General features: G+C 39.7%; 1 protein-coding gene across 3 annotated transcripts; it reads right to left on the bottom strand.

Annotated features, from left to right (window-relative positions):
- Positions 1–1,207: 1,207 nt before the first annotated feature.
- ERGIC2 (ERGIC and golgi 2) lies at positions 1,208–26,011 on the bottom strand. 3 transcript variants are annotated; one of them, XM_033058266.2, is made up of 14 exons: positions 25,823–26,011; positions 20,665–20,810; positions 17,808–17,916; positions 16,318–16,364; positions 15,295–15,365; positions 14,689–14,729; positions 13,899–14,000; positions 12,339–12,434; positions 11,553–11,608; positions 9,600–9,698; positions 8,362–8,459; positions 4,889–5,051; positions 3,959–4,038; positions 1,208–3,170 (listed from the first exon to the last, which is right to left on the bottom strand). In XM_033058266.2, the coding sequence occupies exons 2-14, from the start codon at positions 20,768–20,770 to the stop codon at positions 3,105–3,107; spliced, it is 1,134 nt and encodes a 377-aa protein (XP_032914157.1). In that variant the 5' UTR covers positions 20,771–20,810; positions 25,823–26,011; the 3' UTR covers positions 1,208–3,104. The 3 variants fall into 3 exon arrangements, with proteins under 3 accessions (XP_032914157.1, XP_032914155.1, XP_032914156.1); XM_033058264.1 differs by lacking the exon at positions 25,823–26,011 and adding an exon at positions 23,005–23,103; XM_033058265.1 differs by lacking the exon at positions 25,823–26,011 and adding an exon at positions 21,147–21,265.
- Positions 26,012–26,078: the final 67 nt, after the last annotated feature.

Genomic DNA, 26,078 nt, shown 5'->3' with positions numbered 1-26,078 from the left:
ATTATTATTATAAATTACATTAACTTACCCCTTCTCTCAGCTCATGACCAATTTTCTCCCCTGATGTTCTCTCTCATAGCTGCAGGTTTTGATCAGAGCCTGTCAGTTTGCTTTTGCTGCCTTGTCCACCAGTCCCAACAGCCTCCCTGCCCACTGAAATGTCTCATCTCATCTTCTGCTGTACCATAAAGTAGCAACCCTTTACTGAGGGAAATCCTGCAGTCCTGCCTTTTCCTTCTCTAATCAGAAATCTTTTGTAAAATACACCCAGGAGCAGAGTAGTGAAGTGTCATGGTAACTCAAAGACTTTAGAGCAACTTCTTGTCAATGCTGTGTGATTCTGCCTCACAGGTGACATGGTCAAACATGGTCTATTCTGTTAAAAACCCAGATTGGTGCTTCCTCTTGAGCCATAAAACCATCACTGGAGCAATATCTGTTCCCACATCCCCTCCCCACATCTTGGGGCTGCCACCAGCTCCCCACAACACTGGGGTGAGGCTCAAGGGCCCCAAGGGACACCCCCACAGAGGCACAGGTCTGAGGCAGGCACAGTGACAAGACTCTGCTAACACAGCCTCTCCCTGGGGGAGTAGGGCAGCAGCAGGACACAACTCAAACCACACTGGCTGGGAGTGGGGAAGTTTTTGACCACAGACACTGGTCTGCAAATGGTGTGCTATGAACACACTTATGAAGGTTAAAATTGACTTCCCCGGGACTCTCTCCCTTCACCATTGTCTAAGAGCAAAGAATAAAAATACGTAATTTTGACCATCTTTCCTAACCCAAAAAATGGCATTTTAATCTGCTATCCCCCTTTCAGAAAATACACATCACATTAACATATGGGCTTCTGTTTCCCTTGGGACACCCATTCCTCCCACTTTTTCATCCTACACTCACTTTTGCATAATGCAAATAAATGTGACCCAAAAAAAGGTCCCTGCAATATACTATTATTTTCTCCAGGACTCCCCTGCACATGCTGATTAAAGTGGTGACAACACATGGTACCAGCAGTACTACTCCAACTACCAAAATCACTGCGGAGAGAAAGCAAGCAGCACAGGGTCAACTGATCCTGCATTCACCCTGCAATGCAGCACCTCATATCTGCAAGCATATCATAAATTTTCTTCCATTAGCAACCAGCCCTCACACAAGTCTTTTTTAGATAAAACAACATGAATATGCCACACAAGGATTTAAGACACATCAAGCCACTTGGCTCTTTTATGTGAGAATAGAAAATAACATTTAAAGTTCTGCTACAGAAAGTCAACTGAGATCAGTCTCTCCCACCAGTACAGTCTGTTCCAAGCAGATAAGAAAGTGTTAGGAAAAGCCCAAAGCAGAACCAGTCTGAGCAGAAGTAGGAAAGAAACCTCAGAAGGAAATGCCAAAGAGAAATGGGAACCAGAGTTTCTCAAGCTGCTGGAGTTTTAATCAATGTTAAAAAAACAAAGCACAAAAGAGAAAACCTCAAACCTGGCTGTCATCCCCAAGGACCTGGCTTCCTTGAACTTTTTTCTCAATAGCCAAATTCAACAGAAGTCTTTCCTTATATGCCACATTTTATTTAGTATTTCATTTCTTTTTAGGAAGCCCTTCGCTTTGCATAGCAAATCATCTGTGTTATTAACACTTTCCTGATCAGCAAAGTCCAAAGTACATTACTGGAAGTCAGCAAAATCTGACAACGCCACAGAGATTTTTATTTTTCTGTAATTAGTCCTCTTAATTAAAGTATTAATTCCATGGTGAGTAAGGCCAGGATCAGCATCATCTTCTAACATATTATTAAATCAGTTTTGCTGAGAAGGAATCATATTAATTTTTTACACTGGTGGAGTAACTGTTCAACCACAGGTGTACACCAGTAGTTCAGCAGTAACATGATGTTCCATTTCTCAAAGCACCATTTGCATTAATAACATTCTTTCTCAGTAGCATATTTACAATACAATATTGCTCTCTTCAATTAATTTACAAAACCCTTCATGAACAGCAAGGATTAGTTCTGCAGATCCTGTCTCATCACCTCTCTGCAGCAATATGATTCAGATTCCCTGAAGTCATCTACTACCAGCTTCACACTCCCTGCCTGGCTTAGCAGACCTCCCAGCTGCCCTGAACTGGCAGCTTCTTGCTCCCTCCTCTCTTTACCTCTTGATTTCCAGAATATGGATGCTCCGATGGCTCCCACATGAGCAGCACAGCTACAACAAAGATTCCATCAAAGCAATTTCTTTACCAAGAAAGAGGCATACAAAGATTTCCTGATTTTTTTGCTAGGGAGTCTTGCCTTTTATCAAAACTACAGTCAAATGCCTTACTTAAAGGGCTTCTTATTCCAAGTCCAAAAGCTGCGCAGGCTGGAGTGCATTCTTGGGAGTCCTTGGGCACTTCCAGACCAATGCTGGAAGTCTCACTCTCACTGCTGGCACAGTGGCTGTGTGGAAACACAGAACTCCTCTGCTCCACATGTTTCTTCCACTAAGGAATGGTGGGGCTGCAGAAAGGCAGTGGTTGTGACTAACATCATGGTTTGGGCTCCACCTTGCTTACTCTCTTGTTCCCCTCTTCTTCAGGATTTTTAGGATTGCTCCCCAGCTGTATGAAAGCCATCTCAGCCCTCAGGCCCAGCATTATAATAAGAACAAGAAAAGCAAATCCCCCATTTGCACACTTAAGAGAAACTCCAGCTCTTAGTGTCCCTCTGGGACTGCTGCCAGCCCTTCCACATGTCCCACTTGTACTCTTTTCTCCTTGGCGCCTGCAGCCTTCCCAGGCATCACTAAGATGCTTCAGTGGTCACGGGCAGCCACCACAAAGATGTTCAGCTCAACCACGAATACTGTATTGGCAGCAACACTCCTTCACTCTCCAGATCACCCACCTCACTGGTCTCACAATTTCCTATGTCTCCACGTGCACTCAAAGACAAAAAATTACACTAATTGTTTTGTTGGAGGGTTTTTTTTTTGTAAAGGCTTCATTTTTTTGCTGCCCAACAGCACTGTCTCAGCATATTGCACAATGTTTTCTTTATTATAAAAAAGTCTGTATCAGGCAGGAAGAAAAAAAATTTTCTCAGGAGGCTAATGTGTACTATTGTCTGTAATTAGAGGTAAGTGGTTGCTTGTGTGGCCATCGGGAAGTGGGACCTGGTGAAACAAAAACAAATTGTTATTAATGGCTTGACCAGAAACAGAATCTCCACCTTCCCTCTTCAAAAACATGCCCTTCTTTATTCTTGTGAATTTCCTGGATGCCTTTTACCTGGCCTCTCATAGAAATCTTATACAAATTTGGTTGCCTTCTTTCCTCTCTTCCCACTCACATAACCTTGACTGCTGGCAAACTTCCGCCAAATCTGAGAGAAAGGCAGAGGTCTCAAAGGCTATCTACAGGCTTAAATGGGAAAAAGAAAAGTAATATAAAATCAAGTAGTTGCTAGAGAAGCAATTCTCTTATTGCCTAAGGAAGGGAAAGGTGAAGGCTCAGCTCTTTCACACTGCTTGGCAGTAGCCTGCAGAACAATAAGGAGCACCACTGAACCCCTGCAGCACACAGTGCCTCTTCTTCAGTGTACAGGCCAAGCAAGAGGATTTGTGAAACCAAAACCAGGACAGGGAGACTGACCAGGCCTGGGAAACATGCAATTTTTGGAGCATTATGAAAATAAAAAGAATATAGTAAGGACAATCAAGGGAATGTAGGACATCTAAGAAACTTGGCTGCATTAATTCAGTTTGTTAGAGAACTCTGTTTCTTTACATTTTAGGTTTTCCAACTATTTTAAAAAGCTGTTGAATCTCTGCTGATATGCATGTCAAGGGGAAGATTTATTGCAAATATCTCAAATTCTCCTGGGACCAAGCCCCAAAGTTGTCCTTATCATCCATCCTCAGGTGTACCATTTGCAGAAATACCTAGAGGAAGTTTTCCTTACCGATGTGGATCTGTAAGAGCCCAGTCTGAAACGGCAAAAAATAATTTCTGCTACGAATCTTCCAAAGCCATGTAAAATTCCTGCAACATCAATCAAGATTTAAATTGTCACCAGTAGTAAAAATGTATTATTTATGGAAGCATTGCAATAGAGCCATGCACCATACTTAGGACACAGTGCAGTAAACCCACACATAAAACACTGAGAAATTAACATGATGAATGGAAATACCAAGGGCAGGGCAGGGGAGAATTCTAACATTTTGAAATGCTTCAAGAAAGCAAAGCCACCAAGTAAATGTAATTCCCTCTGCCAGCTTTTGTGAGTGAAAATATATTGTGTGGGATAGAAATAGCCACTTTGAAAAGCAGCTCTTAGTTTGAAGCCTTTTCACTGAGCTCTCTTCCAATGAGAGCCAAGGAAGTAACTTATAATCCAGAGACTCTGTTATGTTTTGACTAGTAAATGAATTGTGCATTTTCAACTTGTTTTTTTTTTTGTTGATGAAGCAAATCCAGCAGTACACTGACAAGGAAAATCTTCCCAATTACTTTAGATGGAAATTTTATCTCAATTTTTGTCACTGATTTAATTACTGGATCCCAACAATAGGAAATACACGGAATATCAGTATGTGTGTACATACATATACATAGATACCTATATATCTATAGACAGATATAGCCTTGCTCTTCCAGAAGTAAATAAACCTTGCTATAGTTACCAAAAAGGAAACATCAGGCCCTCAGAACAGCATGTCACATTAGGACACCAAAAGTGAGTAGCTTTCATGGTACATTTCAATGCAACAAACAAGCACTTTGTCTTAAACCTGCTAAAAGGACTGCCTGTAACTTATCCATAGCAATCACCAAGACAAAAAAAAAAAAACCAAAAACAATAGAACTTAAGGAAGGCACTGATCATCACCTGTAGTTGAAAAAATTCCACCAATAATGCCACAGAGCCTCACTAAGAACTGCCAAAAAGGCATGTGTTCTTCTGTCACTGTCACCATAAGTGAACTGATGTCATATTTCATGAATATTCCTGACACCCCATGGCTGCCAGCTGCATGGTTAATTACTCTTTCCTGAAAGAAAAGACAAAAACACTTGGTATTAGTCACAAGAAAATCAGTCTTATAAGATGGGATGGCAAAGAGTTATTTAATCAGAGTTAACAGTGAACTGAAGACTGGGGAGTATCAAGGTCACTTTGATCAGTACCTTCTAAAAGTCAAACACCATGAAGTAAAAATTTACTTTCCTGGTCACTGGTCTGCTGTGCTGCATACCAATATTCACTGTTGTGCTTTGGTACTATTTTCTCAAGACTTGCTCACATGGTCCTTTAAATAGGATTTTTGTAACTGGATTGGTGTGGGAACCTATGAGGATAACTGAACTCAGGGGAGTGCACTGGTGTAATACTTGCCACAGCTCTTTCTACTTTATCAGTCACTATGAATCACTTAACTCAGTGTGAGACCTTAATGAGATTTACACTGTTGAACAGCCTTAGCAATGGCAGAATACCCAGAGGATTGATATAAATCAGAATACCAGGTTGGAAGGCACCTTGAGGAACACCTGGTCCAACCTTTCTTGGCAAAAGTCTCTTTTCAAGGTTTTTGTCAGTTACTTCACATCAGACAACAGTCACCCAGCAAGAAATACACCTCAGTAAATAAACACCCCAAACTATGACTACCAGGCACCTCAGTCCTAATCTGAGAAATTTTTAGCTTCTTTTCATTTGCCAAATTCTCAAACCAAAAGACACCGAAGAGGAGAGTGTGGTTGCTGTAAATACCTACTTTTAAAAAAAGATTTCAAGAGAGAACACACCTCAACACAAGTTTCTTTTAAAAGTTTGCTGTCATTTTGTTGTTAGTGAAAGGTGTTGATAAATGCACTGCCAAGTAAGTCTGGTTGAAAATATATAAGGACAGCAGAAAAGAACATAATGGACTGAAGACAAACTCAGCCATGCTTAAGCTAGTAAGAACCAAAAAGACAAGATAAACAGGACTGAACAGAAAAGCAATATATCACAGTTCCATTTCTCTGTATATTTAACAATTTGTGCCCAAAAATATGCAGAATACGGTACAAAAAAGCAGGTACAAAAAAACCCTGGAAAATGCAGGTTAAGTAACTTCTTCAGTTAGCTAGCATTCTCAAAAACCATACTGCTTTTTATGCTACCACACCAAAATTAAAAGGATGTCAAAATAATGTATCAGTAATGATAACAGGTCCCAAAAACTTTGCAATGATTAAATAAAACAAACCATTAGAAAATGCTTTCCATATTTCAAAGCATGATAACTGTCAGCATTTGGAGATGCATATTAGTCATACTAAAAATGAAGGGAAGACTGAAGGTAGTTACACAGAACCTTGCCACTAGCAAAGGACAAAACTCTACTTTTGTTTGCTTTTTCTCTGTTATTTCCCTACACCTTACTGGTCTTGAGGTCAAATGGTAGAAAAAGAGTATGAAGTTAAATAGAACACACAAAACTCCACCCTTAAAAGAAACAGAATTCTTTTTCTGCAAGCCATTTTAATCTGCTTCCAGCTTCTACTGCTGCAGAGGATTCAACTTTTGATTGCTAAAATCTCCTAAAAATTACTAACCTTGCATCAAATAGCTCCGTGAAGCCTTGCTAGAATTAAATCGTTTTAACATAAATAACTACAATATCTCCACCATCAAAAATAGTGGAGAAGATTCAGCCCACATCTCAAACTTTGCTTCTCCATGTGCCCAACACTGGCAATTAAACCTCACTGCATTCAAGTTTGAGTCATGGCTGGCTGACTACCTTTTCCCATGTCTGCATATGCACCTACTCTTTCAAAATAAATGCATTAAGGTGTTCAGTGAATAGCTGCTCTTACTAACCTTTCCCAGCTAATCTAATAGGAGTATTTGGTTCCCTATGAACAAACACAAATAAGCTTTGGAGGCAGCAGGGTTGCCTACTGAGACAGAGAGCACAAACAAGCACATAATGGACACTTTATCTCCATTATTCACAGGCTCTTCTCCCAAGCAACCTGTGGTTGTAGCAATTTTTATAAAAAATACATCCCCACAAAATCTGAAGAGCTAACTTAGACTGGACAGCTAATTAAAAGAACCACTGTTACATGGGAAGAGAGAAAAGCTGAATGCAAGATTTAAAAAAAGGAACAATTGGATAAGCTGTTGACTGACATGCAGAAGTTTAAGGAATGCCTTAGTTGTCGCAGAGTGTGCAGAGAAAACACAAAGCAGATTGTTAAACCAATAGGAGGTGGAGGTGGGAGTATACTGGATTATGAAATTCCTCTTCATGCTCTCTTTAGTCCAGCTTTCATGAGTTTTGGAGCAAACCTTTCCCTTCAGTGGGCTGCATGTCCGAAGTTGAACACCAAGGTATCACCTCTATCCTACGTCCCCCACCTTAGCATTTTTCAGAAGCACAACATGGAATTGCGAGGAAATAAAAAATCCCTTGGAGAACATCACAAGCTGTAATAGAGTGAACTGCCATCCTACTAACAACCCACATTTTCTTTCAACCCAAGGCTTTCTTATCACCTCTCACTTTATCTGTCATTTTTAATTAAACTTTTGACAGAGATTTTTTTCTTTGGCTTTTGAATAAAAGATGACAACAGAGTTCAGTATCTGAAAATAAGACATGTAGCCAGTACACCCAAGGCTTTTTTCCTATTCACAGCAATCTTTCAATTAGTACTTTAGGATATATACTATTCTGCATTAACTGCCGTTGTTATGGATTCAGAATTAAAAGCCTCTCAAAACCCAGAAGTGGAAGCTCTCTAGTTTTGAAATTAATTACATTTGGTGGTTCAACAAAGGTTAAACAAGACAGCTGAGACACTTACTGTGTAATCAGTTTTTCACACAAACTACCTGTTTCTGTTTCTTACACTCCAGAACCAAGTTCAGGGTATTCAAGCAAGCTGCATCTTTGTTTGCTTCCCACATGGATAAAAAGCTAAAGGTGAATTAAATATTTGTAAAGCTACACACTAGATTACAGACCTAAAACTTGGAGGATTTCACCACCACCATCACTAATAGCATCCAGTGAAGTGGAAATTACTGTCTATCATTAATTCTAATATCAGACTCCAGATTTACAGATACAAAACATTAATAGAAGTTTGCATGTGTCACCAAGCATATTATATATATATATTTTACCATCACTGCTCTATGATTTACAGATAAATCTAGTATACTAGAATGTTCTACAAGGAGTCTCTTCATGCTAGAGTACTTTTCAAAACCATGGTACTATTTTCTCATTTGAACTTTTGTTATAAACAATCAGTTTTAGATTTTTTATCTCCATGTTTTTTTCTTTTTTTTTTACTTACCCTTTCTGTCACTGAAAATTGATGAGTTTCTGCTGAAATTTTGTATGTATGGAGTTTGGTTGGCACAACTGTGATAAAATATTGGAACATCTGATTATCTAGAAGGAAGAAAAATCTTACTGTTGAATCAGGAACAGAATCAAAGGCCATCTGAGATACTCAAAAATAAATCAAAGAAATAATAAATCAGCTAAGCCATTTGCACTAGGGACATTCTTCAAGGAATGCCAGCACTGCCAAAACTACTTCAGCACCATCTGCACAAAGTTAGTTTCCATGGAAAAGACATATGTCCTATTTATACTTAGAAACTTACATTTTTTCCATGTAATGAAAAGACACATTAAAGTCAGGCCACTCAAAGCTTCAAATGAAACACACAGGTAGTGTTTTCCAGGACTCTAGAACAAGTTTCACACTGCCACATGTTTCATGATACATACAAATTTCACAGTGGTCTGAATAGATTTTGGCCATTGAACTGTGTCTACAGTGCTGGAAGCCCTTCTGAACTGGTTACAGATTTTCTCTTGATTACACTTGTAGAGAATTCTTCCAAAGCCATCAGCATGCTCATGCATTTGATTGCTCTTTGTACAATTCCCTAAGGGAACAAACACCAATAGACCAAAGCAATTTATTTCAACTACACTAAACCACTGGCTGTAAGAGCCAAGGAACCAACTGGCTTTGAGACAACAGCAGCTCTCTATTCTAGGATTCACTCTCACAGGGAATGCCAGTGGTGGGAGGAGGCAGGTTACTACTCTCCTTTATTTATACATGAGGAAACAAAGTGCTACACAAACCCAACCTGTTTTATCACAAAACATACTGCGGAAGGGACAAACTAAATACAGGAATAGAAGCCAAGACTCCTGGTGCTATTTTTTAAACCAAATCAGGGTAATTTTCCCCATTATGACAACAGTCTATGATTCTCCACTGTAACATAACTGATGCAATATGGTCAGACATAGTGTAACTTCAACATAACAAACCTGGGAAAAAACCACAAATCATCTTCAAGGAAACAGCACAGAACAGCAATGCAGATATTTGAAAGAAATGCCCCTTTAAGATTTCATGTAGATAACTGAACATGGCATTGTTCACTACCAAACTTAGCCTAACACGCTGCTGGTCAATCACAACATTTATGAAAAATGATAATAATTTAAATGTAACTATTTGGAAACTCAACAAAACAAGACTTTTTTTAAACACACAACACTTACGATCTGATGCAATTTTTTCTGTTCCATCCAATGGATTAATAATTCCTGGAATAAGCTCTCCAAATGACAAATGATCTATTCTATGGGAGAAGTTATAGGCTGAAAGACAATATAGAGAAATTAAGCATTTTTAAACTACAAGATTCTGTACTTAGAGAAAAAATGCACCCATTTCTGACACTGAAATCCTTCTAATTAATGCATTTACCAAAACACCACTGTACACACCACTAGATCTACCCACGCTTCAAAGAAAACTCAAATCCAAAATATTCAACAAAAAATTTAAATTTTTCTAGAAAACAGCTTCTAAACCAAATTGTAATTATTTATGAATGGTGGAGCAGAACAGAGGTATACAGTAATTTCACGATTATAACCCACACCATTTTGACTAAAATTTTGGTCCAAACCCAAAGTGCGGCTTATAATCAGGTGCGGCTTATATCAAAAAGTTGCTGTTTTAGTTTGGAGGACAGGTGTCTGCTGAGAAAGGCAGGAACTTCTCTTTGAAATGGAGAATGTAAACCCCCTCCCTCCAAATTATTCTAATTTTGAAATCAAGGGGTTCTCAGCAAAAATATGGGAATTAGGAATAACAGTTCTTTTCTAGGGAAATTAAAATAGAAATACAGTACTACAAAGAAACAAACTCCAAACCCTGACAAAGTCAGAGTGCAACCTGACACCATCAGGCAGGGTGTTGGTAGCAGTCCCATTAAATGGTGGCTGCATCCTCCTGCAGTGACAGATGTGATTCAGTTGAAGCAGTGCTCCTGCAGAAGATGCAGTTTCCCTCCAGAGGTCCAGTGGTGATGTGGAGAAATCTGGTTTTCCTCTGGAGTCCAGTGGAGAAAGGGGCTCCCTTAGTGTCCCAAAACCTCTGTTTTTATCTTGGTAAGAAATGTTGGGCTCCTCCCCCTGGCTGGAGCAACTTCCAATGGGATGCAGTAATTTTATCAGTCCCACAGTGGGACTCAATGGGCCATTAGCAGAAAATGACTCGCTGGAGGAAGGATGGGTTGTGAAAAGATAAAGAACAATGCCCTGCCTGGTTTCAATGGATGGCCCATTAGCAGAATATCTGCTGTTGAGATAAGGATCGCTGCCCCCACCCTCAACAGATGGTGATAGAATAGATACCTTTTATCACACCCTGTAATGTAATGTGCGGCTTATAATCAGGTGCGGCTTATGTATGGACAAAGAATGAAAAGTTGCTGGCACCTGGAAGTGCGGCTTATACTCAGTGTGGCTTATAATCGTGAAATTACTCTAATTTTATAGCAGAGAATTTTTAGTTGGCCAAATAGTTGTATTATTCTACAGTTCACGTTCTTGAAACAATTGCATAAAAAATACTAAAATTTAGTAATTCAAATGTATAAAGTATATGGCAGCTGCCAAGTTACTACACTGTCTATTTTGCAGGTACTTAAGGTGTATAAAATTATTTAAGTTGGGCAGACATTTAGAGGCTTAACCAATTGTAACTGGTTTAATCAAGTTAATTTTTCACAATAAGTCACCTTTGCCCCACTTTAAGTAAGGCAGCAACACACATTTAATATGTAGACTCATAATCCAAAAATTAAGTTTCTAAGGAAAAAGATCAGAATTTTTAACCTCTAAAGAAGGTCTTCGAGGAAAGAGGGAGTTTGGACTGAAATACAGGAATTTTATATGGTATCTATGTTACAACAAAGTACATCCAAGATTTCAGCATTATCATTACTATAGAAGCAATCTAAAGATAATTCTAATAGTGTTAAATGTATGAAAGCAAATTGTTAGTGAGTCAGATCATTGCAATTAATATTCTTCACCTTTTTTTTTTTTGCAATGCAATTGCACAGCTACAACATCTTTACAACAGCAACCTAACATGAACTAGGATACAGCAGTCTGACTGAAATGAATCATGTTGGTATGGAGATGACAGAAGGAACTTACACTCATGGCTTACAAGGGCTGCCAAGTGTGCATGGCCTCGAGGGTGTGGTATTGCCCTGAAGAAAGCAACAAATGTTTTATGAATCCACATAGGACTATGTAGAAAAATTACCTTTTCACCTCTATTTCAATAAATACTCTATAAAATATGTACATATCCACATATGTATAACATAATATATATATATATATGCTTAAATATATATAACATATATATATATATGTTTTTAAAATTGGTATCTATTGTGTGTATCTATATAAAACCCAAATATGACATTTTTATTACTGTCAAGTACAGACAGACTGAACAGTAAGGACAGGAATCTTAGACTCACAAAAACCTTCTCATACCAAACAGTGACTAGTGTCCCTGTGCTTTTGGAAGAGTCACCAAGTCCTACTATATGAAAAGGTGCAGAACTGCTCAAGTGACTAACAAAAGTTTGACCACACTTGTTCTATGAGTAAGCAAGTTAGCTGCACTCTGTATTGGCTCTCTGACAAAGCAATTTTCAAGAGTTTCCATCCTGTAAAATACTGAAATTCATAATGGCTACATAACATGCAACAATGCACTGCACTTCATGATTCTGGCAATTTATGAAGAAAATTAACAGTACAAGAATAGGTATTACATGGGAAAAAATACCAAGCATGAGTACAGGAAAAGTTAATAAAACTAGTCATAAACTGAAGCATAAAAGCACACACATATATCCGTACATGCACTGTATAGAATGTAGAACTCAAGGGATTTTTTATTTTCAGGAATTGGACAGAACATACTTGCCCACAGTTATGTGAAAGTTCCCTGCCACTTTATTGACATAGAGATGACCATGAATTCTGCATGCATCTGGAGACTGCAATGAATTATCTTCCCTGTTCAAATAAAAACAACATTGAAAGTTGAGAATATTCACTGTGTAGCAGAAACAATAGCAGTACAGTTAGATCTCTTTTTCCTAGCATAAAGATACAGTATTAGCATCTACCTGTCCTTATTGTATTCTTCTGGAATTACAGCAGAGAGGGTGAAAGGGAGGGAAACTAAAGGTCAGTTTGAAGAAACCAATCAGCTTTCATTCATACTTTTATTCAAAGATCTGGCCTACAAGTCTGGCTTATGATACCTGAACACACAAACAGACAATGTTAAACCATAAGTATATCTGCGCCAAGGATTTTTGTTTTCCCACTTCTTTTACTAAAAATGGCTCCATGGGAAAAATTTAATGCTACAATGAACAAAACCAAATACATTTTGGTTACACTAACAACACTGCAGCAAGAAGAGCTTTCAACTTTGTTTTTTACAAAAGCTTCCACTCTTTGCTCATGTTGCAATGTCCAAAAAAAGCTATTTCTAAAATCTGCTCCTTAGAGGAAGATGAAAACGAATTTTTTTTCAACACAACTCAAGCATAAATACCATTTCAAATACTGCACTAACAAGCACCACAGAGGCACAGAAGGACTTAATTAATCTGAAGACATAAAGCAAATAAGAAAAAAATATTTTTTGAGCCATCTTTAGGCTTGCCTTAGGAAGGAAGATGGAGATTACAACACAGGAAATGTGTATGGCAGCTTCGGTGTTTATTTTGTTTTATTCAGTATTTTTTTGCTTAGTGCTGTTTCTAAGTGGAGAGAATTTCAGCTTTCATGCAGAAAGCGTTTTTGCCTTAGGGGTAAAAAAATAAAATCACATAGCATCTAGACTCAGCAGACCAAACATTCTATGCACTAATCACTTAACATTTCTGAGTAGATGGAATTAAGTGAAAACAGCAAAGTTTCTCCACACAATCTTAACAGTGTTATCTTAGGCACAGGATTTTACTAACAAAACACATTTGTATTCAAAGGTCGATTCTTTTAAAATTATGAAGCATTATTAAAATTAAAATTATTAAGCATTATTAAAGTTTTAAAATTATGAAGTTAGGAACAACACAGGTAAGAGTAGCGCTGCTGGACAGAAAGGTCGTTTTAAAAAAAGACTCTTGTTTAGTATTGTCCTGGCATTACTAATTCCCATTAAGAAGAAGACATCAGATGAAATGGAATAAAAAAGTGTGTAAGCAGACACACGTACATGTAAGCACACACACAAAATCTGAAAACTTCTCGAGTTTGGAAACCCCAGAGGTTTTTATAAAACAACAGCTCTCCAAAGCAAGTATCAAACATGCTATTTAAAAATTCATTAAAAACCAGTGAGACCTTTTCTTAAACCTTGTTCTCTGGGGGTGGGGTGGAATCATAAACACAATAAAATGTTAAGTCTAATTCACAGAGTTGGAGGAAAGGGGAATAGTGACACAAAGTCCCAGGTTTTCTTACCGTGGTGGCAGTGCTGTAGAAGCACTTTTAAATGCACTTTTGAATATCACATCTTGAAGAGAGTGTTCTTCCTGCAGTCTACTCTGAATTAGCTGCAGCATCCTGAAGATTAGAGACAAGTGTGAACGCATGCAACAGTAAAACAAAATCTAGCTTCACAATTCATTACTGGCTTCAGCTGCAGGTGGCAAATCAAGAACTTAGCAAAATTGATGACAATGTAATAAAGCATTACATTAAACTTTGGGAATACTATTTTATACAGAATTTAAAGCTCAGGTGTTCACAGCAATGTGTTATCTAAATACCAAAACTAGCCAAACCCCCAAATAAGCTTCAGTAGTATTACAAGACTATCAGTACAGTGGGCCCACACAACACTACTGAAGTGATAAACACTGTGTTTAATTAAGTTATAGGAAATAATTAATTAGTTTTTGCAAGAATGGTTCAGCTTTGTCATTTAGATATCCATTTTACACATCTGATTCCATAATTTTAACTTGTACTACCAAGCATTCACTTGGAAACAGAAGTTGAGTGAGTCCATACATCTTGGCTTGCAACTGCATGACCCCATTGAACAGGTAGGTCCAAAGCCAACTGTCTTTTTCCATGAGAGATCTTAAATAATGCGTAACTTAGTATTTTTTGCAGGTGTGCATTCTTAAATAAAACAAGCAGGAGCTGTTAGTTTCAAGACATAATTGTGTTATATAGCTCTGGTGTACTTCAAAGTCACTTCCACTACAAATAATACAAACCATAAACATGCCTCTCAGTGCTTTACCTTTGCAATTCTTTTTGTTGTGGAGTGAGCTCAAATGGTACCTGAAACAAAAATAACATATCTAATAAAACACATAGAAAGCATCCCTTCCATGAAGCCCAGAAGAGAATTGGGGTGTGGGTATAGAGCTATAATTAACTTCACATTTGGTACCACAGACTAGTTTATGAAAGGACTTTGCAGTTTAAATAGCACATTTTGTGCTCAAATATAAAAATTTCTGTCCCTTCCCAGTCAGAATTGCAAAGGAGCAATCTTTAAAAGACAAGGGCCCAGGTGCAGATTGCATATTCCTAGGCTCACCCCACATGAAGCACTGAAGACAAGCTACCAGACTTGCTATACTTCATCAGCATTAGAGGATCACTAGTAACATCTGTTCACCAAGTTCAAACCTAAATATTGGTTAATACAAATGTACTCAGGAGATTCAATTGCAATTAATGCTCAAATGTACCTAGAAGCTATGGCCAAAAGAGATCAACTACAGAATGATCCTCTAAGAGGTTGGTGGAAAAAAAAAACCTCAAGCAAGCAAACCAGCCCAGCAGTGCTTTGGAACAACAGGAATTTGATTTTTAATTTAAAAAGTCAGAATCAACTTACTGGTTCATAGATTAACCCATCTGCAGAGGCAACCATTGTTTCTGCTAAATCCAGAACATCAGCCCCCACATCTATTTTAAACAGGGAGAAATACTAAGTCACACAGATGATCAAGGACAAGCAAAAAAAGTCAAGTTGAAATGAAGTTTCACAGTATAGTGATAAACTTTAGTATATGTTATTCCTTCAACCTATTTAACCTTCAATATCAGCTGATGGACATTGACCAAAAACTCTTCAGATTTGCAGTATTTTCTCACTGATTTAACTCCTACAGAGAAGTTGTATGAACTACACATACAAACCTTCTAGGATCTGCTATGCATAAATATTTTCTCCTGTTTTACAAGCACTGAACAGTGACCAAGACTAGTCAAATCAGAGGATAAAAGTTTGTTTATTTGCAAAAAACCAAAAAAAACCTCCACTGAAGTACCATACAATTAATGCAAGGTTTAAGCTAGGTAACCAAAGTGCATCCTGAAAATTTGCTTGCATCCTGGTAGAAGTATTCTCTCTTCTCTCAGTCCAGGACAAGCAAGACTGAACACAATAAAATGTCAAAATAATATTAAGTATTGCCTTTAATAAGGAAGGCAGCCCTCTTATGTCCATGAGGAGGATGAGATTACACAATGGTTTCAGTGCTGTTAAACAGCAGATCAGCTTAATATATCCCAAGTTCATAAATAAATAGAAATTGCTATAAATTCCTGCCGCTGAGTTGTGAATCATGATGAGCTTTAAGAATATTTCAGCTAATGAGAGCCTGAAAAATGGATCCTGTTCCTGCTGACAGACTAAGGTTCTGAAAGATGAGAATGAGATGGCACAGATATTCTTCTTTACATTTCTTACCAATTCCTTAGATGAGTCATATACCATCAATCACTAGATGCCATTAAGATCAGAAGAAATTACACTGGTAAGATATTCTGAACAATATCCAACTATATTGTGAGGAAGTGTGCTCTCTGAAGAGGCTTTAAAGTGTTTAAAAACTTTCATTGATGGAATACTTACATTGACACCTCATGGCAACTGTAATATCAATATTGATCCTTAATTTACTGGAAAGAAAAAAAAGGCAGAAATCCATTAAGTAACATTGAATATATGTATCAAGAAAAAATCTGAGACTACTTGCAGAAATACAGTCAAGTATCAAAATTTATATGAATAAATATAAAGCTGTTTAAAATTTGGGTGAAGCAACATGGATTTTTAGATCACATTAAAGCACTTGTAACTGAGAGAACCTCCATCACGCCAAAAGGCTGATTGTGTGGCATTCCCCAATATTCTGGGCATTCCCTATTGGTTTTCATGTTAGTTTCACAAAAGTAATTTGAACTATAAAGAATAAATCCCCTCACTGTAGTCTCAAAGTTCTGTTCTCAGGGAGCTTCCTCTAGGACTTAGCAGATCTCAAGCAAATCACATAAGCAAGGGATTCAACACTGGGTCAGACAGGGTCAATAGAGAGGAGAAAAGCAGTTAAAATTATACCATTTTCCATTGGTTCACACTGTCAAGAACCATAGTCAGACTGGTGAATCTGTAGTAGGACACAGCCCACATCCTGCAACAGTCTCTTAAGTGACAGACTACTCTTCCCGTGTGAAGCTTCACTTGGGATATAACCTACTTTAGCAAAGACCTAAATGTGAAATCCCAGCTGTCTGAATGGATTTACTATCATTTGAGTTTTTGATGCATCTCCTTCAAATTTTTCCTTTTTTGTTTTTCATTACAGAAACCTTCTTTATTTCTGATGTACAAGACATCCAATTAATATATGCATCTTTAGCTTGTTTCCACAGCAACTACCCAAACGGCTCTTAAAGTTATTTCAGTTCAATTCCAGTTAGTTCAGTTCATGGTTGCCAGTGTCAAACCACAACACAGACACAGAACGTTTAAAGATGTTCAGGGCACAAAATCTGCATTAACTTCCCAGGGACTCATGGGTGCCTGACCAGCTCTGGAGGAAAGGCAAACACAGTCCTGACAGGCATTAAACCAACAGCAAACACATCTTGAGGGGAGCAGTATCTGGAGTCAAATTAGCAGCAACCTCTAGATAATTCATTCAAAGTTCTGAGTGCTTCAGGTTCACCTCCAGCAGCACAAAGCATAACGGCAACATACTAACCGTATGAACTGGACAAAGCCTGAGCCAAAGTGGGGGGGTTTACCTACCTCATGTGGAGTTACATCTTACAAGGTTCTCTGAATTGTTAGCAAGTAATTAATTCCTAAGGGAGCTCCTTCAATAACAAACCTATACTACTTTGACTTCTTCATTGCAGAAATCTCAATTTATCTTCTTCATAATTACATAGAAGAAAAAGCCCCAAAACAATCAACAGATGAAAAATCAAATCCCTGTAGTATTTAATTTGCAATTTCAATTATAAATTGCTTTCAAGTCACATTTTAAATCTACATTTTAAATTTCCTGAAATGCAGGCAACTAACATTTTCAAAAGAATTATAACAAATAATGTTACCTAGTAAAATCCTTGTCTACTTCATATTCATATTTCATCCATGTGTCCCGGTACACCATGAACTCCATTATAGTCAGGAAAGCTATCGTTGTAAATGCTATCAGAGAAACTTGTCAGAGAAAAAAAAAAAAAAAAGTAGAAATTCAGACTGTGAGAAATGCTGTTCAGAAACATAAGCAGAATAAAATTCTAACAATTCCAAAGTTGAGCACTGCCAGTACAACACTGGTATCTTTGATTTACAAACCCAAAACCTGCTCTTAGAGAGTTGGTTTCATACTGATAGTATTTGTTCTCACACAGGAGTGGAAAAATTAAGTCTTGCCTCTGTATCAAGAAAGTACTTTTTAAGTACAGCCAAATATTGGAACGATTAGGAAGCTGTGAAATTCCAGTATGGAAAATTTAACAACAGGTTAGATCTCCTCCATCCATAAAATGCACACAAATCACTGTCAGGGATGGTCTAGGAAAATGCCATCCTAACTTCCAACATGAAAGAAGAAGGTAGTGCACCTTGAAATCCCTTCAAGCCTCCACTTGTCTACCAGTTAAGTTTTTGTAACAATTTTTAATATCAAGTTTTAGACTCAAGAAGCTAGCAGACAAGAGAAATAAAATGCATTGTATTACTTGTATATAGCTGCATAGTTATGAGTCCCACCCCAATATTTCAAACAAGACTTCCTCTGGCAACAAGCAGCTATCCACTCCACCAATAAGCGAAGAACTTGAAATTATTTTTAGGATGAAAACTAATTGGTGTATTTTAGTGGTACATGTGCTTCACTGATCTCCAACGCAGCCTACTCATCACACTTGCAAAGTTGTATAATGCAAGGGGAAGATCACTCTGCTGCACAGTCAGAAACACAGTAACAGATGCACAGAAGCACCTGTTATGCCCCTTTTATTAAATCATGGCTTTTATAAGCTTGAAAACACTTCAGTTATGGAGCATAGTAGCAATTGGTACAGCTTATTGGCACTGATGTTTTTATTTCATTTACGTTCTGTGGAATATCTCTGTGGAATCCATGAAGGGCAACCTGAGAGCAAACAAGCTCATTGTTGATAAGCTTCAACTCACTACACAGTGGTCTACAAGCCAGAGGTGGAAGCAGAGAATAAAGGCACTGTTCTCGAGGATCAGAAAAGAAGCTATTGACTGTTGCATCGATCAGCAATGTTTCCAGGTCTAGCTTTCAGCTGACACTATGTAACAATTACACACATGAAACCCTTCATGTCAACTCCACTAATCAGTCAATTATTCTGTCTCTCAATTTCCTTTTGGAACCAGTAGGCCAGACTCAGCCTGGCTATGCAACAATAGGAAAGCAGGAGCCATATTGGTAATCGAGAGCCACACAAATACAACTAGAGCTGCAGCTGCTTTCTGGATAATTCAGAGCAAACCTATGTGTGGATCTGAACAGGAGAATAAAGTCTTGTGGAATTTTCTTTCCTGAAGGGTCTCCCAGGCCCAGATCTGGAGTCTCAGCCTGTTTGAGAGACCAGTACTTCTTTTGCAATGGGTTTGAAGGCCAAGAAAGTCTGGGAATAGTGTCTTGGTATGTTTTACATCCCTATCACATCAGAAGGTAAGCCTGACACTTCAATCCTGAATGAAACAGGAATACTATATACAGATTTCACAATCACACAAAAAAGACAATCCTATATTGTCATTTATTTGGATAAAACCAAAGAATGTTAAAGTAACTTGTGGTGTTGAGAAATCCTTAAGGCACCATTCACCAAAGCAAAGGCTTCATGAAGGATGGTGCTATACTACCAAAAAAAATTCTTTAAGCATTTGGTGTTTTTATGAAAATTACAACATAGAAACAACACGCTTGTTTCCTCAGGAACTAGGATTAACATTAACAAAGAATTATTTAAACACTTCTTAGAGATTATTTTATGTACAATAAACCTTTAATTATTAACAGTGCACTTGAGGAAACAGCAAAGTAATATAGAACCTTCTGACATTTACTTCTACACTATATGTGGCGGAACAACTCCAAAGGCTTATCTGTAGGTTGCAATTGCTTCCTGCACTTTTTGTTCAACTGAGTTTCAGGAGTAATCACACACAAGAGAGATTTTTGTCCTCCACTTCTAAGTGCTAGCAGTTTCCTGTCTGCAAATAATTCCAACAGTCCAAGAGATAAAGTCACTATTTTCAGATCAAGCTACCTCTAACTCAGTTCAACTTAAAGACACAATTTTATGATCAGATACACAAAGAAGGTCTTTCTTTACAGCTCCAGCTTTTTCAGAGCAGCTCAAGTGACTAATATGGGCAGTACAAGCACATGTCCAGGATTAAAGTGTTTAGTTCTTCAAAGGGCTTTCCTTACTCTTAAAATCAAATACACCTTCAAGAGAAAAGCTTTAGAAAGCTGTGCTTTATCCTGATGTTCAACTTATCTATCTCTGGAGAATATTTTTTTACTTTTGCAAAAGCATAGTGTTGAATCCCACCATCATTTCAGGTCACGCTCACTCAGTCTTACCCAGAAACCTGACACCAAGGGCTTGGTCAGACAACAAATGATAAAGTTTTATTTCAGCCTTAGCACAGTGCACTTTCAGTTATAACTGGTAGAAGTTTTTATTTCTAACCTTTACATTGGGTTGAGTCTTACCAGCTTTATACAAAAATCTCCCTTTAGATGAGGGATGGATGCATCTTTTTGGATAAGATACTGTGTCTTTACATGAAAGGAATTAACACAGTCCACCAAAGAATTCAAGAAACCAATTTGGACTAGTTTCAAGTGAACACAGATTCCTGTCTTCCTCATGCTGAAGTTTCTATCCATATCAGCATCTCAACAAGGCCTACCTGTGCCTCCACTCGCTGAAGTCTCCACATAGCTTTCAGGAACCTTTGGAAAGGCATCCAATTCTTTCATCAAATTCAAGGTCTTCTTCCGATTCAGTCGCCTCATCTTCAGCACACTCCTCCACCTCCTCCTTCATACAGTCCCTCTAATTTGAGAATAAATTGTTGTGATTAAAAGACACAAGCAATATTGCTCAAACTGACTGGCTTTAACATTAAGCAATAATAAGGTCATTCAAATCCCAGAAATATGATTTCAAGAAACACATGCTAGACAACTGGATGGTCATCCTTGCTTCAAGAAAACTGTCAAGATTGGCCTGGACACTGCTGCTTACAGTCCAGTCACATTCAGCACATTCACCATTTAATTATTATGATTAATTTCTTTCTCAATTAAGTTATTGGTAGTGAATATATTACATCTTAAATTAAAAAAAAAACAATCAAATTCAGTCCTGAAGTAAATTTGCTAAACAGACCTAACAGTGCACAGAAGTCACTGACTTAGGAGGAAATATCTAATAGACTCCATAAACTTCAGAGGATGTCAGACTGCTCCGGGCTCCTGCATTTGACCAATGTGGGCACAAACTATAACCTAAAGGAAAAAAAAGGTGCATTTTGCATTTTACAGGTGTAAAATATTATGATCATAAAATGACAATTTTTTCCCTTTCTAAAAATATCTCCCAAAGCAAGTTAAGGATCAAATCCTAACTCCATCCTTCAGAATCATTACTGTACATGATATGGTATCTGCTTGGAGTCATGTTAAGCAGCAGGATGCTGAGGAAAGCAGCTTGCCCTGGAGATACTGTCTTAAACCATTTCCAAATCATGCAAATATGCTCACAGCCTGGTCCTGCCAATACACCGCAAGTTTTAACAAGTTGACACAGTTGTTTTTCTTCTGGGGAACTGTTGAACTTCACACTGAATTTCTGAAGCTATGAAAACCATCATGTATTTGCTGTATCCTGAGAATATATCATCTTATTGTTCCCTATTTAAACACTATAAGGTGGGCAAGCTAACCTACACTGCCAACACATGAGACAGTTATCATCATCTTGTAGAAAAATCTGTGAACTCATCTACCCTGTTTCAAGAGAACATCAAGTCTCTGGCACATCCTAGTGAAACTACTCAAGATCTGGTGCAGAGCAGGCTTTGTACCATGCAATAACAAAGCAACAGTCTCTACTGGAAATTAAAGTTTACACAAGAAAAACCATCTATGCAACCTCCTCTTTACACGAATTGTCTTCAAACATAGACTCTGCACTTAGGCTAAAGAGATCAACAAAAAGGTACCGTGTGTGTTGCAGAGGATTCAAAGAAACCCCAGCTGGAGTGGGCAGAGGAGGTAAGTGCTGGAACAGGATTCTGATTATACAGCATTAAAAAATACTCAGGAAGCAAGGTTCTGTCCTTACTACACCACATAACTGTTTAAAAAAATTAACTCAGAGTAGCTCAAGGAAAAGTTACAAAACTTTAGCACAGAGATGGCAAAGCAGCTGCTTGGACCCAACTGAAGTCATGCATTTGTTAGCATAGAGGAAACACCAGCAGGGCTTGCCAGTTATCCTGCACATATAGCAATGAAGCCAGCAGAGCACCCTTTCATTTTCCACATATCTTCCCTCCTTATCGCATGTGTAAGAGCACACTGTAGAGAGGCACATGATAAACACAGGGAATTTGAGAGCACTTTACTAAAAAACTTTCTAAATCACCCTGCATCAGTAAGTATGTGGATTTTTGTAATCCAGCTAGAAATATGCAATCTGCTCATTGGTTTTTTTAATCCCACACAGAAAGACTCACTTTCAGCTACAAACCCAGATGGAGACCTGCTTCCTTCCCCGTGCCCATCTCCACACCATCAAAAAATTTGAAATCCATTGCTATGAAAGTAAGCTATTATGAATCCAAGGGCCAATTGTGTTAAGAAACATTATTATTATTATTGTTAATAATAATAATGAATAAGGGACAAAGCACAGCACAAATGTCACTCAAGACCAGGGGCCCGCTCGAAGCCACGACAACTCGGGCTCGGCTGAGGGGCTCGGGCAGTTTTCGCTTTCTCAACTTGGTAGCGAAGCGGCCACCGGCGCGTCCCGACACCGCTCCCACGGGCGCGGAGCGGCCCCACGCCTGCACCCCCTGCCGGGGGCTCGGCCCCACGCTGAAAGAGGCCCCGGCCGCCAGCTCGGAGCCCACGCACCTGTGCGGGCCGCGGGCGCTCCCCCCCGCCGCCGCCACGCACCGGGCAGCCGCGGGACGGGACAGGACAGGCCGCGCCCCCGCCCTCCCGTCGCCCTCCCCTACCTCTCGCTTCTGCCGCCGCTGCCCAGCGCCGCGGGCGAGGCCAGACGGGGGAGAGGAGCCGCAACGCGCTGCCCGGCGCCCGCCCCGCTGAGCATGGCACCGCCGGCCGGGCGGGCTCGCTCCGCCGCCGACGCCCGGCGGGAGCCGCGGGCCGACGGGAGCGGCGGCGCGCCCCGCCCGCCGCAGCGCGCATGCTCGCACCCTCGGGCATGCGCCCGCCGCCGCGGCCCGGGGCGGGCTGGGGCGAGCGGGAGCGCCTGGACACAGCGGGGGCCGGAGCCGCCGGACCGTGCCGGGAGCGGAGCCGGGAGAGCCGCGGGCTGAGCTCCGATGCAGGGAGTGCGGCCCCACGGCGCTCGCAGGGCTCCCTGCACAGCCTCGCAGCCGGTCCCGCAGGCGCGTGGGCTCCCGGGCATGGCCGTGCCGCCCCCGCCGTGACAGAAGGGACGTGCTGCTCCGCAGAATCTGTGACCCTGCGAGGTATTTAGTGATCTTTTAAAGCGATGGATGTCAAATACCTTCCAAAGCAAACTGATTAAAGGCTGACATGCGGCTTGCAGTGTTAACACTGGTTTGGACACTATGGATGTAGAAGCAGGCAGCGTTTGAAAAGAGGCAGCATTAACTATGAAGGAAAAGGTTTTAAGGCAGTGGCCTATAATAGTGGGAAAGGAAAGATTTTAAGCTCACAAGCCAGTCTTCAGACTTGAAGTGAAAAAAGTAAAAGGGCTCATGTGTAACCAAAATCTCAGTCCTTTTTCCTACGGTAGTGGAATTAACTAATAGGCACTGCCTCTCCACAAGCTTTATGCCTTAGTAACTGCGGCATTCATTTATCTCCAGATTTTTCCTTGCAATCCTACCAACTCTCATCATGCTACTGCTACCCTGCCCACAAGTAGCTGACCCAGCCTAGACACTTTACAGCCAAAAACAGAGCTCTCCCAATATCTTCCCGGGAGTACTAACATCTTAGATGATAGCAGAATTTTTTTTTTAATTGCTCAATATGAGGTTTCTAAAAAAGAGAAGTTATACCAGACATTTCATCTTCATAGATCTGAAAACAGACTGAAGAATCCGGTATTTTTGATAATGAGGCAAGTAAATAAAACCCACACCCTAGAAACACAGATAGTGGTGAATTCCACAGCATTAATTCAGATTTGCTCTTTTTAATGATTTAGAGGAAAAAATAGATGTGTGACAAAAGAGTTTCAATAGCATACCAAAGTATATACACTTTGAATTAAACAACTCTGGGTATGTATAGCATTTGAGAATAAAAAGAGCCTGAAATAAGAAAGAAGTATGAACAGATTCAGATTACTTTTTTGAAAATAAAAGAAAGGAAGCAAACATGCAGCAATACACCAGTGTTCTCACTTAATTGTGATCATTTTAGCAACTATGATAACAACTGGATCAGACAGTCAAAAAGAAAAAAGGGGAGGGGAGGAAGCACGATATTACAAAAGATAAATAACCAGGCTAAAAATATGTTTATTGTACATTTGTTCTCTCATCTCAGAAAGAGCAGGCAGCTTTAGCTCCGGCACATAATGCTCTTACTTTGACATGCCTGGGTCCTAGGGTATAATTCAGCAGCCAGGGATTTTTCTAGCTAAGCCCTATTTTCCCTTGAAATGCTCTTGGTACTGAGGCTTGGAAGGAAGAACTGATAGATGTGGTTATTAGCTGTGCAGCAGAGATGCTCAACAGATGTTTTCACAGGCAAACAATCTCATCCGCTCACAAACATGGGCTCAGCCTTAGTGCTCAACATCACACTGATGCCTCTTATAGAGAAGTGGCATGGGACAAAACTGCTTGCACTACTATAGTCTTATTTATAACTATAGATGTCTCCATAAGATTTTGTGAGGGAAAACACAAGAAAAAAAATCAGAATTTAGGAAAACCAGAGAAAAATTATATAGTGATAACACTGTCCATTACACTAACTGTGTATTTGACTGCACTCTGCTAAAGAGACACAGTAGTGATTGTACTGCATCCATTAAGTACCAGACTACTCCAATTCAAACCATGCTTCTTTCCTTATGCCCGAGTGTTTTCTGCTCTCCTGATCACACCTAAGTCGTGGCAGCCTGTAAGTATCTGCCAAATAACCTCGGGGAGAATGAAGAGGAAGAAATCCAGGTGCCAAGAGCAAACCATGCAGGTAAGCCAACAGGCTGCCCCGCAGCTGCTGCTTTACACGGTTGCTTCAGTTCAGTATTTAAGACAATCCCAAAGCACCCCCAGACTTAAATGCAGCCATCTATGCAAAAATACAACTGTGTTCCCAAAAATCCATAGCACTTCTTAACACTATGAAATCCCTTCTCGTGCGCAAAGAGAGAAAACCATGTATAATATCCGTACAGTTTAGCAAACCACAAATTTCGTAGGACAGGAAAAAAAAATCCCAGGAGTATGGGCTATAAAGAACAATGATATCAAAGACAATAACAAAGAGGACGGTAGTAGACGAAACAAGAGAAACAAATGTAAACATGCACAGATATCGCCCACCGGGACTTCAACACACTTCAGCATTAAAAGGCTGGAAACCTTGTGCGGGATACACAAACTAAAACAAAAACCTGGATAAAGTATGTCAAGACTGAACACAAGCCCCCATCGTTTACTGCTGCTACAGTCGCCTGTACAGGTGGTTCATGATAGCTGAAAAAGCATTTAGTTAGCGCCAAAGGGAGAGGGAAAAGCTGGATAGCGCGAGTGGGATCGGCCAGGAGCGCCCGCAGGGAGTGAGGCGAGGCAGGGAGGGATTCAGGAGAGAGCAGCCCTTTACCGGAACGTGGCGGCATCGAGGTGGCATTTAAGAAGGAGAAGGAGGAGCAGAGGAAACAGGTGCAAAAGAGCGAATATGGAGATGAACGGTGGGAGTGGCTGGAAAGGGGGTGGAGGAGGAGAAAGTCCTGGAGGTTGAGACGTGAGGACTGGGAAGACTGGAGAGGATATGGCGTGAGGGAGGGGCAGCGAAGGGACGAGGGCGGACAGCGGCGGCCGTAGTGTTTGTCTGTGAGGGAAGGCCATGAGGGGCGGGG

This window comes from Catharus ustulatus, chromosome 4 (assembly GCF_009819885.2).
Source record: "Catharus ustulatus isolate bCatUst1 chromosome 4, bCatUst1.pri.v2, whole genome shotgun sequence".
NCBI classification, from domain to species: Eukaryota; Metazoa; Chordata; class Aves; order Passeriformes; family Turdidae; genus Catharus; species Catharus ustulatus.
This window is presented reverse-complemented; position numbering and strand designations above follow the sequence as displayed.